The sequence below is a fragment of the Pongo pygmaeus genome, chromosome 11, assembly GCF_028885625.2.
Source record: "Pongo pygmaeus isolate AG05252 chromosome 11, NHGRI_mPonPyg2-v2.0_pri, whole genome shotgun sequence".
Classification (NCBI taxonomy): Eukaryota; Metazoa; Chordata; class Mammalia; order Primates; family Hominidae; genus Pongo; species Pongo pygmaeus.
In genome coordinates, this window is record NC_072384.2 from 119028189 (window position 1) to 119046024 (window position 17836).

The 17836-nt window shown below is 38.9% G+C and overlaps 1 protein-coding gene across 10 annotated transcripts in view; it reads right to left on the reverse strand.

Annotated features, from left to right (window-relative positions):
• Nucleotides 1-17836, reverse strand: part of USP37 (ubiquitin specific peptidase 37) — a 119829-nt gene that overhangs the window by 101293 nt on the left and 700 nt on the right. For 5 of the 10 annotated variants that reach the window (XM_054478537.2, XM_054478538.2, XM_054478531.2 and 2 more), the window contains exons 1-5: nucleotides 17515-17704; nucleotides 12015-12155; nucleotides 10154-10217; nucleotides 7817-8040; nucleotides 2520-2691 (exon numbers count right to left, since the gene is read on the reverse strand). In XM_054478537.2, the coding sequence (XP_054334512.1) occupies nucleotides 2520-2691; nucleotides 7817-7972 (328 nt within the window). In that variant the 5' untranslated portion in view covers nucleotides 7973-8040; nucleotides 10154-10217; nucleotides 12015-12155; nucleotides 17515-17704. Of the gene's footprint in view, nucleotides 1-2519; nucleotides 2692-7816; nucleotides 8041-10153; nucleotides 10218-12014; nucleotides 12156-17514; nucleotides 17715-17836 lie in introns of those variants that run through there. The other 5 variants (XM_054478533.1, XM_063647970.1, XM_054478535.2 and 2 more) reach the window with 4 other exon arrangements.

Here is a 17836-nt window from a genome sequence, read left to right on the forward strand (position 1 = left end):
AAAGTACTTTTTACAATACTTTTATCATTTTTTTTTTACATTCAAATCTTTGGTCACTGGAGATAAGGATCTAAGTATATTATCTTCCTAAATCGTTAGTTGTCTTGTTCATGGTTAACACTGTTTATCAAATATTAGTCTTTTGTCCACTGATTTGAAATGCCACGCTTGTATTAAATGCTTTATACTGTTCAACATATTTTTATTCATTATTTTGCTCTAGTCTCTGCAAAGTATATAATAATCACCTTTGGGAAGCTAAAGCAAAGCAACTAAACCTGAGATTAAAATGACTTGCCCAAGATCACAGAATGAATTCAGAGTTAAGCCCTCAGCTAGCTATTCTAATAATGCCAATGACTTACTGAGCACCTAGCATAGGGAAGTCATACTTTTACATTTATGAGCTCTCATTCTTTAAGAAGCCCTTAAATCAAGGTGATACTTTCATGTTAGAGATTAGGAAATTAAAACTCAGTCATTAAGTGACTTACCTAAAACCACACAGAAATAACAGGCAGAGCTAGAATTTCAACCTACATCTATTTATGGCCAAAGCCCATATTTTTTCATTATGCTATGTTGTTCAATATCGGTCCCCAGACAGTATATTGTGTTTTCCACTCCAATGTATTTGAAGACATGCTTTTCTTACACGTATCAACTGTTAAAACAGTGATTCCATTAATATGGGTAAGATGAAATAAAACTAAAACAGAGATATAAACTAGCCTCTGACATATTCTAAAAATTTTAAATAGTATTCAATTTCTTGATTCTTTTTTTTTTTTTTTTGAGATGGAGTCTCGCTCTGTAGCCCAGGATGGAATGCAGTGGCGCAATCTCGGCTCACTGTAACCTCTGCCTCCTGGGTTCATACCATTCTTCTGCCTCAGCCTCCCAAGTAGCTGGGACTACAGGTGCTCGCCACCATGCCCAGCTAATTTTTTGTATTTTTAGTAGAGATGGGGTTTCACTGTGTTAGCCAGGATGGTCTCAATCTCTTGACCTCATGATCCGCCCACCTCAGCCTCCCAAAGTGCTGGGATTACAGGTGTGAGCAACCGCACCTGGCCTCAATTTCTTGATTCTAAAATTCAATAGTTTAGTAAATCAATATAGCTCCAATTTGGTGGCATGAACATATAATGAGTAGGTACTAAATGGCAACAACCATAAAAAGCTTTTATTTTACAAGAATATGGTATTGAATGGAGATACTAATTAAAGGTAGCACTGCTACACCTTCATTTTCTGATGTTTTTAATGTGTCATATTTAAGTTGAAAAAATTCAAGTAAGTTTGTCAACTATAAAATATAAGTAATAGTAAAATGTTGAAGATGACAGAGCTGAAGACTAATGTGATAGCAGAGAACTCATTTTAAGCAAGAGATTTTTTCCTAAAAAGATGGCTGTAGGGCCAGGCAGTGGCTCACGCCTGTAACCCCAGCACTTTGGGAGGCCAAGGAAGGTCAATCGCTTGGGCCCAGGAGTTCGATAACAGCCTGGGCAACATAGTGGAATCTTGCCACTGTACTTCAACCTGGGTGACACAGTGAGACACTGTCTCAAAAAAAAAGAAAAAGAAAAAGAGAAAAGAAAAGAAAAGAAAAGAAAAAGTGCCTGTAAATGCATTAAAAGAAAAAAAGACACTATTTTAAATGAAAGGGGTTAGAGGGGGCAGAGGAACCTGATCATACCATGTGATTTTTTTATAGGACTCATTCTCCACAGCAAGAGTAAAACTTCAAAATAATTTTCATATAGATAGGCAAGTGTCTAAGATTTATGCAACAAGGTAACTTTTCCCAACTGTAATTTAAATCCTCCTCCCTGGTGGAGGTTGCAGTGAGCTGAGTTCACGCCACTGCACTCCAGCCTAAGTGTCAGAGCAAGACTCCATCTCAAAACAACAACAACAAAAAGTCCTGCTCCTTTTTCTAATCATATTGTTTTGTGGAATCTACATATAAGATCAAGTCATTTGCAAACACAAATAATTTTACTTCTTCCTATCCAATTTGGATGCCTGTTATTTCCTTTTCTTGCCTAACGGCTCTGGCTAAGACTTCTAGTACTATGTTAAATAGAAGTGGCAAGAGCAGGTATTCCTGTCTTGCTAATGATCTTAGAGGAAACATTTCCAGTTTTTCACCCCTAAGTACGATGTTAGCTGTAAGTTTTTGCATATGACCTTTATTACGCTGAGTCGTTTCCTTCTACTCCTAGGTTTGTTGAGTGTTTTTATTATGAAAGAGTGTTGGATTTTGTCAATGTTTTCATCTGCAACAATTCAGATGATCATGTGGTTTTCGTCCTTCATTTTGTCAAGAATGAGGTATTACACAGATTGATTTTCATATAGTGAACTATCTTTGAATTTCAGGAATAAATTGTATTTGCTCATGGTGTATAATCCTTTTAATGTGCTGATGAATTCAGTTGAATACTGGTCTGTAGTCTAGTCATATTCTTGTAAAAATACTAACGTTAGACCCTGGGGTGATTAGTACTCACCTGCAGGAAGTCTGTTTTGATGGACTTCATCTAGAAACAACCTCATTTCCTCTGCATCCTTACTTGGTACTTTGTCAATAGACAAGAAGCTGTTATCTTGTAGAGTTAACATTAGGCGGCTTTGTTTCGCTCCACTGGGTCGAAGCACCACATTTTTAATGTTATGACTTAGCTAATCAAGACAAAAGGAAAATTATCATCAAAAATGTATGACAACTAAGTATAACAATCTGTATAATAAACACTAAACTTTATACTTTCCAAGTTACATTTATCACTCTTCCCCACAGTAATTTAATTTTTTTCAACCAAAAGAAGTTCCCATTTCTTGATATATTTAAATTAAAGATTTACCTTTTAGGAGACGCAAACACATGCAATAAGTCCTTAATTATACAGAGATCTTGCACCAAGGGTAATAGAGAAGGAAAAATAAAGAATTGTTTTAAAAAAGCCCTTAATAAATGTTGTCTATAGGTTCTTGGTACTAAATGGCAAACAACCATGAAAACTTTTTATTTTATAAGAATACTGTGTCAAATGGAGATATTAATTAAAGGCAGCACCGCTACCCCTTCATTTTCTGATGTTTTTAATGTGTTAAACATTAAGCAAAAGGACATATAGCAGGTCCTCAAATAACATCATTTCCTTCATTATAATGTTGATGAGGAAAAAAACTAGTTTCATTTGTTAGTCACAGTTTTCAAGAACCAACTGACAATATAAAGTGTGGACTTACTCTTCTATTAAAATTAATTTTATGGAACAATCCTAGAACTCTTGATCTCATGGTAGGGAATCCCTTATTTTCAGATATAGTTATAGAGGATAAAACTACTGAGTTAACACATTTCAGAACCTTGGATGGTTACACTATCACCAGTTTAGAAAACCAAATGGAAGTAGAAAGCCAGGTGCCATGGCTCATGCCTGTAATCCCAGCACTTTGGGAGGCTGAGGCAGGCAGATCACCTGAGGTCAGGAGTTCAACACTGGCCTGGCCAACATGGCGAAATCCCATCTCTACTAAAAAGACAAAAAGTAGCCAGGCATAGTGGAGCACACCTGTAGTCCCAACTACTCAGGAGGCTGACGCAGGAAAATAGCTCGAACCCAGGAAATGAAGGCTGCAATGAGTTGAGAGCGTGCTCCTGCACTCCAGCCTGGATGACAGAGCAAAAGTTTGTCTCAAAAAAAAAAAAAAAAAAAAAAAAAAATTGGAGTAGAATCTTTGTCTTTTGTTAAACAAAAGTTTGTAAGACATTTGGCAAATTATTTAGGTAGTTTCAATGTAAAAGATATTATTCCAAGCAATTAAATAATCCTCAAAAGAATTCCAAACTTTCAAAAACCATCAAAAATAAACCTTTACCAATATAGCACACCTTTTTTTCTTCTTTTTTAACTAAGAAAACTCACTTAAGTTTCATTCAAAGATCATATGTACCTGGAAACTCTTAACTTACCTCTCTCTCCACAGAACTGGTTCAATAATTCATCTTAGACTCTACCAGACTTTGGAAATGTGCTATGAAGCAATAACTTTTATTTTCTCTTAAATGGAATTTTTCCAAGGCTAAATTAGTAAATCTTACAGTTTCTTCATTATCTAAATAATTCCTGCCAGTCAGGCAGCCTTATTCTCTAATGTTCTCAGCAGGCATATACAAAAGTTTCTAAACTGCCTTTTACTGAAGACATGCCCTCTGAAAAGCATAAACAAAGAACTAATAACATATTTCAGAATTTTTTTAAACTAGAGAAAATTGACTTTTGTTAATTATTAGATAAGAATGAAAAACAATTTTGTCAAACAATTTATATTCAAATTTTAAATTATGTATGTATTTTTAGCGTCAAAGTAGGTCTTAAAATTATGTCCTTGAGTGGAAATTCTCTAGGAAAACACAATAATTCGTTTTAGATGCTTTTAACTCCAAAATACTTAAATAAGCAGTTTAGCATGCAAAAGGAAAATAGATAACATTAAACGCATTATTTCCATCAATTTACCACTTTTTAAAAATTAAATATACAAAGCAAAGTTTGTTCATTAACAAACAAGATGAGAATCTTCTTGAACTTTGACACTTCAACAACTGAAAAGCCCATCCAGCCCCACAATTTCAGTAACTATTCATATGGTAACGACACACAACTCTTCCTATCTTACGCCCAGACCTCTCTGTTGCAGCTCCAGTCCTGTCTACCTTCTGAATGCTTGACACCTCAGATAACTCATCTCTCCCAATCCTCACACCCCAATTCTTCCCCTCTGCTCCATATCACAGAAGACATAAAAGTGACTGCCATCCACTCAAAAACTTAAGACTCTCCCCAGATAATTTTCTCTCACACCTCCCAAATCTTTAAATCTTCTTGAAATCTCTTCAGATCTATCTTTTCCTCTTCTTGCTTATTCCACTCCCTTTTCCTTACTTTCATTCATCTAAACTCCCATAATAACCTCCTATATGTCCTTCTATTCTCCCACTATCACCTGAAATAAAGTCATCTGCCTAGCCCCAAAGAAATGTGAATTTGAGATTCTTGGCTCCTTAGAACTTCTGCTTCCCTTATGACAAACAAGAAACATCAGTATCTGGTTCCTACCTAGCTCTTCAGCCTTATTTCCATCACTCACTCCTCAGTGTCCATATATTTTAAAAATAACTTTCTAGTTCCGAGTGCTGATTCACATTTCATGTATTTGTCCACATACAGAAATCATTTCCAGTTTGACCAGAAAATTCAGGGTTAAAGAAAAAAAAAAAAAGACATCACTTCCACCTTTACTATGTTTGGCAAACTTCTATTTATTCTTTGAATCCTCAGAGTGCAAATGGCTTGCTTTTTTGTGTTACCTTAGGATCTTTGTAATGTTTTTACAGCTAAAAATGTATTTGGTTACTCTTTTTTTTTTTTTTTTTTTTTGAGATGGAGTTTCGCTCTTGTTGCCCAGGCTGGAGTGCAATGGTGCAATTTCAGCTCACTGCAACTTCCACCTCCCGGGTTCAAGCTATTCTCCTGCTTCAGCCTCCCGAGTAGCTGGGAATACAGGCGCCCACTACCATGCCTGCTAATTTTTGTATTTTTAGTAGAGACGGGTTTTCACCATGTTGGCCAGGCTGGTCTCGAACTCCTGACCTCAGGTGATCTGCCCACCTCGGAATCCCAAAGTGCTGAGATTACAGACGTGAGCCATCACGCCTGGCCTATTTGGTTACTCTTAAGTTTGAAGGAAATGATGTCTCATTCAGCTCTGTATACTTACCACCCCCTGTCCCCCAACCACCCTGTTTTCTTTTTCAGACAGGATCCTGCTTTGTCACCCAGGCTGGAGTGCGGTGGCACAATCACAGGCTCAAGCCATCTTCCCATCGCAACCTTATAAGTAGCTGGTACTACAGGTACATGCCAACATGCTTCGCTATTTGTTTCTGATTTTTTTGTAGAGACGGGGTCTCGCCATGTTGCCCAGGCTGGTCTTGGACTCCTGGACTCAAGCAATCCTCCTGCCTCAGCCTCCCAAAATGCTGGGATTATAGGCATGAGCCACTGCGCCCAGCCATCCCTTAACACAATATCCATAGCAGTAACCTGTACATGTTTTTAACAAATGAATGCTGAATGTAAACTGATCTAGAACTGAGATAAAGGCTGAAGTCACAGGTAAAACCATCATGCTCCTAAAGATCTGTGTTTGGTTAAACATTTGAATATTTACTCACTGCCAAACTGGGCTGAGGATTGAAAAAAAAAAACCCTTTCATTTGACGAGGCGAGCAATTGGCAGATATATGCATGTGACAAACTACTATTTTTCCATTACCACCTCCATCTTATTTAAGACTATCTTTGATACACAAAATCGTAGGCAATCTATTTTTACAATTCAAAAGCAGAGACAAACAGAAATTTTATCTAAGATCAGGTTCTCAAGCATAAAGTTATATATTCTTTTTCAATAGAATATTTTAGAACAGTTAGTACACTTTTGTATAATCTAATTTAAAAATATAAGATCTTGGCTGGGCGCAGTGGCTCACGGCTGTAATCCCAGCACTTTGGGAGGCCAAGGCAGGCGGATCATGAGGTCAAGAGATCGAGACCATCCTGGCTAACATGGTGAAACCCCAACTCTACTAAAAATACAAAAAATTAGCTGGGCATGGTGGCGGGCGCCCGTAGTCCCAGCTACTCGAGAGGCTGAGGCAGGAGGATGGTATGAACCCAAGAGGCGGAGTTTGCTGAGCCGAGATCATGCCACTGCACTCCAGCCTGGGCAACAGAGCGAGACTCCATCTCAAAAAAAAAAAAAAAAAAAGAAAAAACATATATATATATGATCTTAAAGTGCAGAAAAACGTAAAACATTATGTTCTTAAATTCAACTCATATCAAGATGAGTAACTTGGTTGCGTAAGAGAAGCAATAAAGAAGTGAAAACAGGCTGGGCACAGTGGCTCACACCTGTAATCCTAGCACTTTGGGAGGCCGAGGTGGGCAGATCACGAGGTCAGGAGTTCAAGACCAGCCTGACCAACATGGTGAAACCCTGTCTCTACTAAAAATACAAAAAAAAAATTAGCCAGGAGTGGTGGTGCACACCTGTAATCCCAGCTACTCAGGAGGCTGAGGCAGGAGAATCGCTTGAACCCGGGAGGCGGAGGTTGCAGTGAGCCGAGATCATGCCACTGCATTCCAGCCTGGGTGACAGAGGAAGACTCTGTCTCAAAAAAAAAAAGGTGAAAAGAAAATTAATTTTTGCAGTGAAAATGAAGATTCTTCAAAACTTTACAGTTAGAAGAAAATAGCTGTAAAGATAACCTTGAATAATCATCCTTGAATGATTCATACCATGACATTTGGCAGGATTATTCAGGAAGTAGACACTAGCTTTTAGAAGACACTAATAAGTTCTGTTAAAAACTAACACTAAATAGTGATGAATCCATCATCATGTATGTTAAGGGGGAAAAAAGGATGAACTAAAATTATCTTAAAGTGGTTTTAAAAATAGCTTAGATATACAGTATCCAAACTCTTGTCAGCTTCCTCCCACAAGTTTTCTTTTCAATAATGGTGACTACTTCCTGCTTTTATTATATACCAACAACAATACTGCTTAATAATTTATAAAACATGTATATAAAAATATTAATGTCCTAGAAATAAGAAGCAAGAAATATTAATCTAGGAGGAGGGCTACTGTGATGTTTACTATGGCACGGAATAGCTATTTACTAAATGATCTGCTTCAAGAGCTATTCCAAATCAATATTTGGTATTACCTGAAATATCCTTGGAATTCCTCCAGTATTGTAGTGAACTACTAGGCTGACTTTATTCTCTTTTTCCACAATTTCAAAGGATCCTTCTTTCCACTTTGTAATCCCAGTCTGCATACTTCGAATTCTGATAGGACCATGTATCTTCAGAGGAGACATATTTTCTTTAAAAATAAATTGCTTCCAGATAAATTAAAAAGCAAAAATATACCTTCACCTGGCAGGTTCTAAGGAAGAAAAATAAGATAAGCTATAACTTACTAGTAATTAAAATAATTTCTAACCACCATGCATTTCTTCTGCCCCTTCATTTTCCCTTCTTTGCCATGTGTCCAGTACTGTGTTTATTAGTGCCTAAATTCTACATTTTGTATCATTCACAACCATACTGCTACCACTAAAGACATGTCAACAGGAATAAGATCCCATTCTCAAAGTGACTGCCTTCACCATTAAAGTGTTGATTATTCTCTTCCTTCATGAAAGCGAATGGGTCTGGATTTCCAAATATAAGTTAAAAAAAAAAAAAAAAAGTGTGTTCAGGCCAGGCATGGTGGCTCAGCCTGTAATCCCAAAACTTTGAGAAGTTGAGATGGGAGGACTGCTTAAGCCTGGGAATTTGAGACCAGCCTGGGCAACATAGGGAGGCTCTATCTTTACAAAAAAACTGAAAAAACATTAGCCAGGCATGGTGATACATGCCTATAGTCTCAGCTTCTAGAGGGGCTGAAGTGGGAGGATCACTTGAGCATAGGAGGTCAAGGCTGCAGTGAGCCATGATTACCCACTGCACTCCCACCTGGGCAACAGAGTGAAGACACTGTCTCAAAACAAAACAAAACAATACAAAATTCAGGCCTCTGACTCCATTTCTTAGAATGGAATTCCTCCCAAAACATGAAAGTATATCACCAAATGCTTCCTTCGAACAGTGAGCAATCTAAGCATATCCATATGTACAGAAGACATTAAATGAGTAAAAAATTTTAAAAATAACCAAGTTATTCAATCTCCAGAATTACAATATTTGAGAAAATCATTTAATCTCTAGAGAAAACAAACAAAAAACCTCTCTTCCAAAGAACCACCTACGATTTATATTTAACACTACCATTCCTAGAAAGAACCTTTACCAATTTTATCTTTAACAAATACTCAGGTTTCCTGAATGAACTTTTAATACTCAAAAATGGCTGGGTGCTTGTCAGGCAATACTTGAAAACTAAAAAGAAAAAATGGCCGGACGCAGTGGCTCATGCCTGTAATCCCAGCACTTTGGAAGGATGAGGTGGGCAGATTGCTTGAGCAACACGGCAAAAACCTCATTTCTACAAAAAATACCAAAAAATTAGCCTGGCATGGTCATGTGCTCCTGTAGCCCCAACTACTCCAGAGGCTGAGATGGGAGGATCACCTGAGCCAGGGAGGTCGAGGCTGCAGTGAGCCATGATTGCACCACTCAATTCCAGCCTAGGTGACACTCTGAGTGAGACCCTGTCTCAAAACAAACAAAACAAAACAAAAAAACACAAAAAACTTAAACTTACAGCAATAATCGGATATGTAAAACTCTTCAAATTAGCTTTTGCAGAAGTCAGCAAGTAAATAAAATTACAGTTATAGCAAAGAACGTTATCAAATAGCGTGTTATATACATAAATATGCAATCATTTAAAATTGCTAAATCAAATTTTATACTATTTCAAACCTTTAAAAACACTACTTCTAAAGTGGATTCTTGCTTATAATTTACTAAATTAAACACAATTAAACATTACCTTTGCCTAAACAGCTCAACCAGAAAAGTTAGAAAGGCTAGTATATAAAGGAAAATGATGCTAGGTCTAGAAATCAGCAGCCAGCCAGCCCTATCGCTTACTAATTTGTAACTTACCTTCTTTAACCATAAGTTTTCTCAACCACAAAATAGGAATAGCAAATGTTGTAGTGTTGTAGAATGAAATAACACATACTAGGCACTCAGCAGACAGCAGTAATTAATATTAATGGGATTAATGTCTGTTTTCTGAATTTATTCCATGTCTATAATACCTCTTTCTCCAAAGACCTCAATAAATACAATGTTAACAGGAGTCACTAACTCAACTATCTATAAGGGCTAGCAGGTGACAGAAATGACTTAAGCAGGCAAAATTTGAACAACTGCTACCCAATCTAGCCAATTATTACCACGTAGAAATAGCGAACCTAGCATTGCCTGACCATCTAACTTTTCAAGAAAATAAAGACATCCAAAGGTTTATGTAAAACTGTCCATTTTTAATTGTCGGCAATGAATTCAAATTTATTTTTAACAGCTACAAATCAAACAAAACTCACCTACAGGCAGGATACAGTTTGGGGGCCCCTAGTTGGAGGTCTCTGGTTACTGTACGGCAAATAACTGAAGATAAAAGAAGATATATGAAAACACTTTTGAGAGTTTAAAGGTGTTAAGTATCATAAGTACTCTATTATTATTCACTCATCTCATCAAAAATTTTTAAGTGCTTACTATGGGCAGATTTAGATATTAGTATAATGTGCTGGGTAATATGAATTCGTCAAAGTAATAGAGTCCATTAATGTTTATAGAACTGTCTGTTAACATGACATTTGGCTCAAACTAGTAATGCTACAGAGCTACAGAAACTTGGGCCAGCAATGTATATCTGTAATACTTTTTTCTGCAATTATAATTTGTGACTTTATTGTTGGATACATCCTTGAGACTTTTTTCCACTCCGCCACTCAGTGCTGCAAAGAATACATCACTCTCCTACTCCAGTTTCCCATGCCAGAAACAGGAGACTTGTCTTTGGCTTCCTTCTTGATAATTATTGGTATTGGATTAGAGATGGAAAGTCAGGAGAGTCCCATCAATTCTGCCTCCACAGATCGGGAGCTGTGGCTGACACCTGTAATCCCAGCACTTTGCGAGGCCGAGGTGGGCAGATCACCTGAGGTCAGGAGTTTGAGACCAGCCTGGCCAACATGGTGAAACCCCGTCTCTACCAAAAATACAAAAATTAGCCAGGCATGGTGGCGAGTGCCTGTAATTCCAACTACTTGGGAGGCTGAGGCAAGAGAATCGCTGGAATCCGGGAGGCAGAGGCTGCAGTGAGCCGAGATCATACCACTGCACTCCAGCCTAGGTGACAGAGTGAGACTCTGTCTCAGAAAAAAAAAAAAAGTTCTACCTCCATACACCTTTCAGACAGCCTTATAATGAGCTGCAGATCAAATCATATCCCTCTCTTGCTTAATATCATTCAACAGCTCTCCACTTGTTCTCGCAATAAAATCTAAACTCACTAACGTTACGTAGAGGCCCTTCATGACTCAGGCCCCGCTTACCTGTCTATTCCCAATAAAACCCCCAAATCCAGCCTTCTGAATTACTTATAATTTCCTCAAAAATCTCTATGTTCTCATGCCACTATACCTTTGCATACACAGAGGTCATGTCTAGAGGATTTTTATGTGTTCTCCCCATCCCCAACCCTCCTTAATTTCTTCTCCTGGCTCTAAAATCAAGACTCAATTTAGACATTACCCTCTTTAAAAAGCTTTATATAAAAGATGTAGGACATAAAATTGGCAGAACCAATATAATAAACTTTTTCATAATGCCTCAATTTAGTTCATTACCTGCTTTTGCACTAAATGAACTGACAGCTACGTTTGCTCATTCATTATATTATCAGGGCTTGCTCTACTTGGTTAAGAGTAAAAAACTAAGTTTCTTTTTCAGCATGAAGCATGATCCAGTAACAGTTAAACTTTCTATGAACCTAAGACAAAGACAAGGTTTCCTTAAACTCAGTAATGGTAATTGTCTTATTAAAGCAAAAAATTAAGAAGACAAAAGATAATTAAAATGAATTATTCTTTAAATATGTCCAGAGATTCTTTCTCTAAATTTCTTCACAATTATTAAAATTACTGTTCAACTTTGAGCATTACCATGAATGCTCAAAGCAATAATATTAGCAAAAATGTTTCTATGCCTTGTACATTTATTTAAGTGCTCACATTTTAGGTACTGCTTTGAAAACATCCTTAATCAGAGAGCATTCAGTGGTAAAGAAAGTATGGCCAAAACACAAAAACTATTACTACAAAACAAACACAAAACTGTCAATTCCCGCCAGATTGCATGCTCTTTGAAACATATATCCAAAACAAAAACATTACTTACTTTTCAGTGACTTTTACAGAAAAACCCTACGTAATAGCAATTCACCTTTATTCTGATCCTTGTGCCAAAGGCAAAGCACTCTTCTTGGGACACTATTCATATTCTGCAGCTATGCCAGTTCTCCGGAAGCCATCAACTCAGCTAAAGAAAATAAAAATGTGCTTTTTAAAAAGAATCCAATATACAAAATTAATACTTAAAGGAAAGTGGGCTGGGCACGGAGGCTCACGTGAGTAATCCCAGCATTTTGAGAGGTGGAGGCGGGCAGATCACCTCAGGTCAGGAGTTCGAGACCAGCCTGACCAACATGGAGAAACACCATCTCTACTAAAAATACAGAATTAGCTGGGTGTGGTGGTGCATGTCTGTAATCACAGCTACTCGGGAGGCTGAGGCAGGAGAATCGCTTGAACCCAGGAGGTGGAGGTTGCAGTGAGCAGAGATCATGCCATTGCACTCCAGCCTGGGCAACAAGAGCAAAACTCCATCTCAAAAAAAAAAGAAAAGTGATCGTTTATACAACAAAGATTAACTTCTTGGTTATTCAAAAACTACAGATTACCTTAATGAAAATATTTAAAATATGATGCACAACACACAGAGACACACATAAAAATCAACAGAACTTTAGGAACTTATCTACCGTGCATAACGAGGGATTACAGGATGAGCCTGCACCTTGTTCAACTTGTATCTTGGTTTATTCATTCTTGCTACATTTTGAAACTGAGAAGTCAGTGACAAAGAATACATCCTTTGTTCACTTTACAAACATTGTTACATAATAATGTCTTAAGTCTTAAAACTTCCATAACATGTTGATACTATTTCAAAAGGTAGGTAAACTTGGTGCTTTCACTTTTCTTTCAAGGCTAACATTGTTCCTCAAATTAGGCCTCACTAGGCCTGAACTTTCTCTGAAGTTCTACCTGCACATCTCTCACTGCCTATCTGAATGCTACAACATCAGCTTTAAACTCCTTTGTTCATTTAGTAAACAATCATTTATTAAGCTACTCCACTTTCAAGGCACTCTGGTAGGCATATAGATGTGAAGATGATACAGTCCATGCCCTCATTAAGAAGCTCCTAGAGGCCAGGCACTGTGGCTCACACCTGTAATCCCAGCACTTTGGGAAGCAGAGACAGGCAGATCACCTGAGGTCAGGAGTTCGAGACCAGCCTAGCCAATGTGGTCTCGAACACATTGAGACCACAATGTGTTCTCACTAAAAATACAAAATTTAGCTGGGTGTGGTGGCACACACCTGTAGTTCCAGCTACTTGGAAGACTGAGGCAGGAGAGTCATTTGAACCTGGGAGGCGAAGGTTACAGTGAGCAGAGATCACACCACTACACTCCAGCCTGGGTGAGGGAGCAAGACTCTGTCTAAAAAGAAAAAAAAAAAAGAAGCTCCCAGACTTCCCTACTTTTGTCCTTCTACCATCATTCAGGCAAGAAATCTTAGCATCAGCTTTATCCTCACTCTCATCTACTCAAATCCCAGATTTTCAATAGCTACTACTCTCAGAAACTCATCACTATGCCATCATCCCACCTAGTATTTATTATGCAACCCAACATTTATTATGCAACATTTACTAAGCAGTGCTAAATGCCATACATGCATTATCTCATTTAATTTTTATAATAATCCTAAGCGATAGGGATATTATCTCTATTTCACAGATGAGGAAACTGAGATTTAGAGACATTACATAATTTATAAATACAGTCAGTGAGAAACAAAGCTATGTCTAATGCCAGAACCTACATTTTTAACTACAACCACAGTTCATCCTCATCAATGAATTATGGCAACCCCTTCCCTTTCCAGTCTCAGCTCTTGGGGTTTCACCTCCAACAAATCCTTTACATTGAACATCCTTTCTAAAGAACTACTCTTTTTACCACTTTTCAACTGAACTATGCACTAGGTATCTTCTTAACTTTCTCCCTAAGGTGGGAGTGGGGGGTAGAGGTGGGGCACGGGACAGGGAGGTAACACACAGAACTTGTGTACCCTAACTGTATACTCCAACAAAATAACAAACACTTGGTAAGTGCTAAATGGTTGCCATTGACGCTAGGACCTTCTCAAACTAAATAGCTCATCACTACCTAGAAAATAAAATAAATCCAAATGCTTGTGTTTGGTATTCATACACCTCCATTTTAAATTCTCTATTTTTCAACACGAATCCTGTTCTACACATACAAAAATTATTATATTTTAATATTTTCTTTCTTTTTGAGACAGAACCTCATTCTGTCACCCAGACTGGAACACAGTGGTGCCATCTTGGCTCACTGCAAACTCCACCTCCTAGGCTGAAGCAATCCTCCCACCTCAGCCTCCCAAGTAGCTGGGACTACAGGCACATGCCACCAAACCCGGCTAATTTTCGTGTTTTTTTTATAGACATGGGGTTTTGCCATGTTGCCCAGGCTGGTGTCGAACTCCGGGGCTCAAGCGATCCACCCACCTTGGTCTCCCGCAGGGCTGGGATTACTGGCATGAGCCAATGCGGCTGGCCATATTTTAATATTTTCTTTGTCATTCACCAACAACTGACTTAAATATGGAATTTTGCTTTATTTATGGAAATCTCATCTTTACTGGTCTTAAAGATTAACCTATTGTTAAAATATATAAACCACTACTCTGATTTTTGAAGGCTTTCTTTCCTTTAAAAAGATCTATAAAACAAATGGACAAAGGAGAAAAAATTAGTTTTGTTACTGAAAGTGGAAAGTTGACCTAAAGTTTATCTCCAATTCGAAGAGTTTAAAATCTGAATGGTTTTATGATATAAAAATGGGTAAAAGAATCCAAAGTTGGAAAACCTTTTGTTTTTTCTCATGTGTCCTCTAACTTTTCAGAATGAAAAGTGTTTGTCATGAGATGATGACAAGAATATCAGCAAGCTTGTGCTTCCAAAAGACATGATGGTTCTTACAGCAACTTCCAGCTTATTTAACAAATTATTGAGAAATAAAAATGAAGTGGTCACTAGCCTATATTCTAATAGGAGACAGACTTTAAATAATCACACATGTAAATATATAATTACAAGTTCTGGGCTGGGTGCAGTGGCTCACACCTGTAATCCCAGCACTTTAGGAGGCCAAGGCAGGTGGATCATCTGAGGTCAAGAGTTCAAGACCAGCCTGGCCAACATGGTGAAACCTCATCTCCATTAGAAATACAAAAATTAGCCAGGCATGGTGGCGGGTGCCTGTAATCCCAGGTACTTGGGAGGCTGAGGCAGGAGAATCGCTTGAATTTAGGGGGCGGAGGTTGCAGTGAGCTGAGATCATGCCATTGTACACCAGCCTAGGCAACAGAGCAAAAACTCCATCTCAAAAAATAATAACAATAATTACAAGTTCTGAGAAATGATATAAAGCAAGATACATGGAATGATGAGTCTTAAGATTAAGACTTGGGGTAGAGGACAGATAACATCAAGAAGGCTTCCCTGAGAAGGTATCACTTAAGTTGAAAACTGCAGAAGGAGATGACTGATAGATGGTGGTGCTGGAACAATTCAGGCAAACAGCATCCCCAAAGGCCTTGAATTGTAAAATAACTTGATATGACTAGGGAAATTAAAAGCAATGTGGCTAGAGTTTAGTGAAGGAGAGGAGGAAGATGAAGTTAGTGAAGCAGGCAAGAACCAGGTTATGCAGTCTTGTGAACCACAGTAAAGATTCCGAATTTTATCCTAAATGTAACAAGCACTTACCGGGGGAAATCCACCAAAAGGTTTTATGCAAAGAAACATGTTACTACTGAATGAGGAAGTCATATATGGCTTGTCTGGGTTTTGGGAGAGTGACTAAGAGCAAGAACAGAAGAAAATAAGGTAACCAGACAGAAGAGTATTGAAGTTGATCAGCTTATAACAATTACAATAACAATTAATGCTTACTGGCCATTTACTCTGTGCCAAGTGCTTATCATGGTTATCTCATTTAATCCTCATAACAATCCAATAGGCTGAAAATTACTATTTCCATTTTACAGATGATAATACCGGAAGCCAAGGCAATCAAGTCCAGGTTTTTTAAGGACTGTGGCTTAAACTAGAAAAGTGACAGTGAAAATGTACAGAAAAAGATGCAAGACATATATTGGAAGTAGAATAGATAGAACTTGGAGAGAGTAGAAGTCAAGAATGCCTCCCAAGTGTGTTGCCTGTGTCATGTGCCACTTAATAAGCTTGGACACTGGAGAAGAAAGAATTTCGATATGGAGAGAAAGATAAAGGCTTGGATGTGGCTGTGTTGCATCTGAAACTCCTAAGAAAAAAATCAAGTTGAGATGTCAAGCAGACAGCTGGTTATCTAGGTGTGGAACTGAAAACAGAGGGAATAGGCTGGAAATAACAATTTTTAAGTCATCAACATATAGATCAAATTTAAAGCTTAGGGAGGAATACAAGAGTAAAAGAAGAGGACCTAGGACTGAACCCAAATACTCATTTTACTTCATCAAACATCTTTAAGACAAGTGATTACTTTTATATCACTGGGTTTTTCAGTCCTCCTTCCATTTTACCTTTCAGCAGAATGCAACACTACTGATGACTTCTTTCATGGCTTGCAAGACGCATCCTCCTCTATCGGTTATTAAACATCAGGAATCCCTCAATGCTCCATCCTAGGTGCCTTTATTTTATAGTACTATACTCTTTTTCGGCAATTTCATCCACATCCATGGCTTCAATTACTATCAATATGGCAGATGACATACACATACACACACCGCACACATTTACGTACGCAGCCCAGAACTCTCCTAAGATCTCCAACCGACTATATCCAACTGCCTACTTGACATTCCCTCTCAGGTATCTCTTCCAGTTAGACACTTGTCAGGAATTGCCACCTCAATAAAGGAATTTATACAGAGCTGAAATTTTGAGAGGAATACCCCAAAACCACTTTAGGACAACTCTCCAGGACACAGGACTTTGTCACCAATCATCATTTCCTTTCATGGATCATGACTTAAAATAGTTACAGCTAACAATCTGATCTGGCGGCTAGAAATGGGCGCAAGGAAATGCACAACAAAAATACAATTCATGTTTTGCAGTGAGGACCGGTCAAGAGGAAGGTGAAGGTGGTCAAGAGAGTGAATGAGTATCATGTCCAAGGCCTGATGGATGTGCCGTAACGAAAGTCACCTGAAGAGACAGCAGGCCCTGTTAGAAGATAAGAGGCGGACAACAGCCCCAGAGAAAAGGGGCCAGGTTTGAGTTTCGGAAGGAGCGAGTGGCAGTGGAGACCAAATCAAAGGAGAGGGGAAAGCCGGGGCAGTGCACCCAAAGGTTGTACCTGTGAGGCTGGGGGTGCGTCGAAGGGTTGTGGGCGGGCTGAGTAGCAGCACGGCGAACTCCAGAGGAGTGAACGCCGAGTGGGCGGATCGCACAGAGGGAGGGGAAGCTAGGGAAAACGGCTCAATTGAGAAGCTACCCCGGCCTGTCTTACCTGCGCCGAGGGTCCGGAGCCCCCGGACAGACCCGCGGAAAGCACGGAGCCCGCGAGGAGTGGGAGGAGCCGAGGGAATGGAAGTAGGGATACCGAACCCAAACGAAGGAGGCCGCTAGCTACCCCTAGTCAGGGAGAGCGGCTGATGGCGGGAACTGTGACCACACGCAAACACGCACGCACGCACGCACACTCGACGCGACCAGACAGGCGCGTGCGCGCCAGCCGAAAACTCCGCCCCTCACACGCCCTCGCCCCGCCCCGCCCCCCAAGCACCTAGCGCGGCCTAGCCCGGGCAGCCCCTCCCCTGCCGTGACTGTAG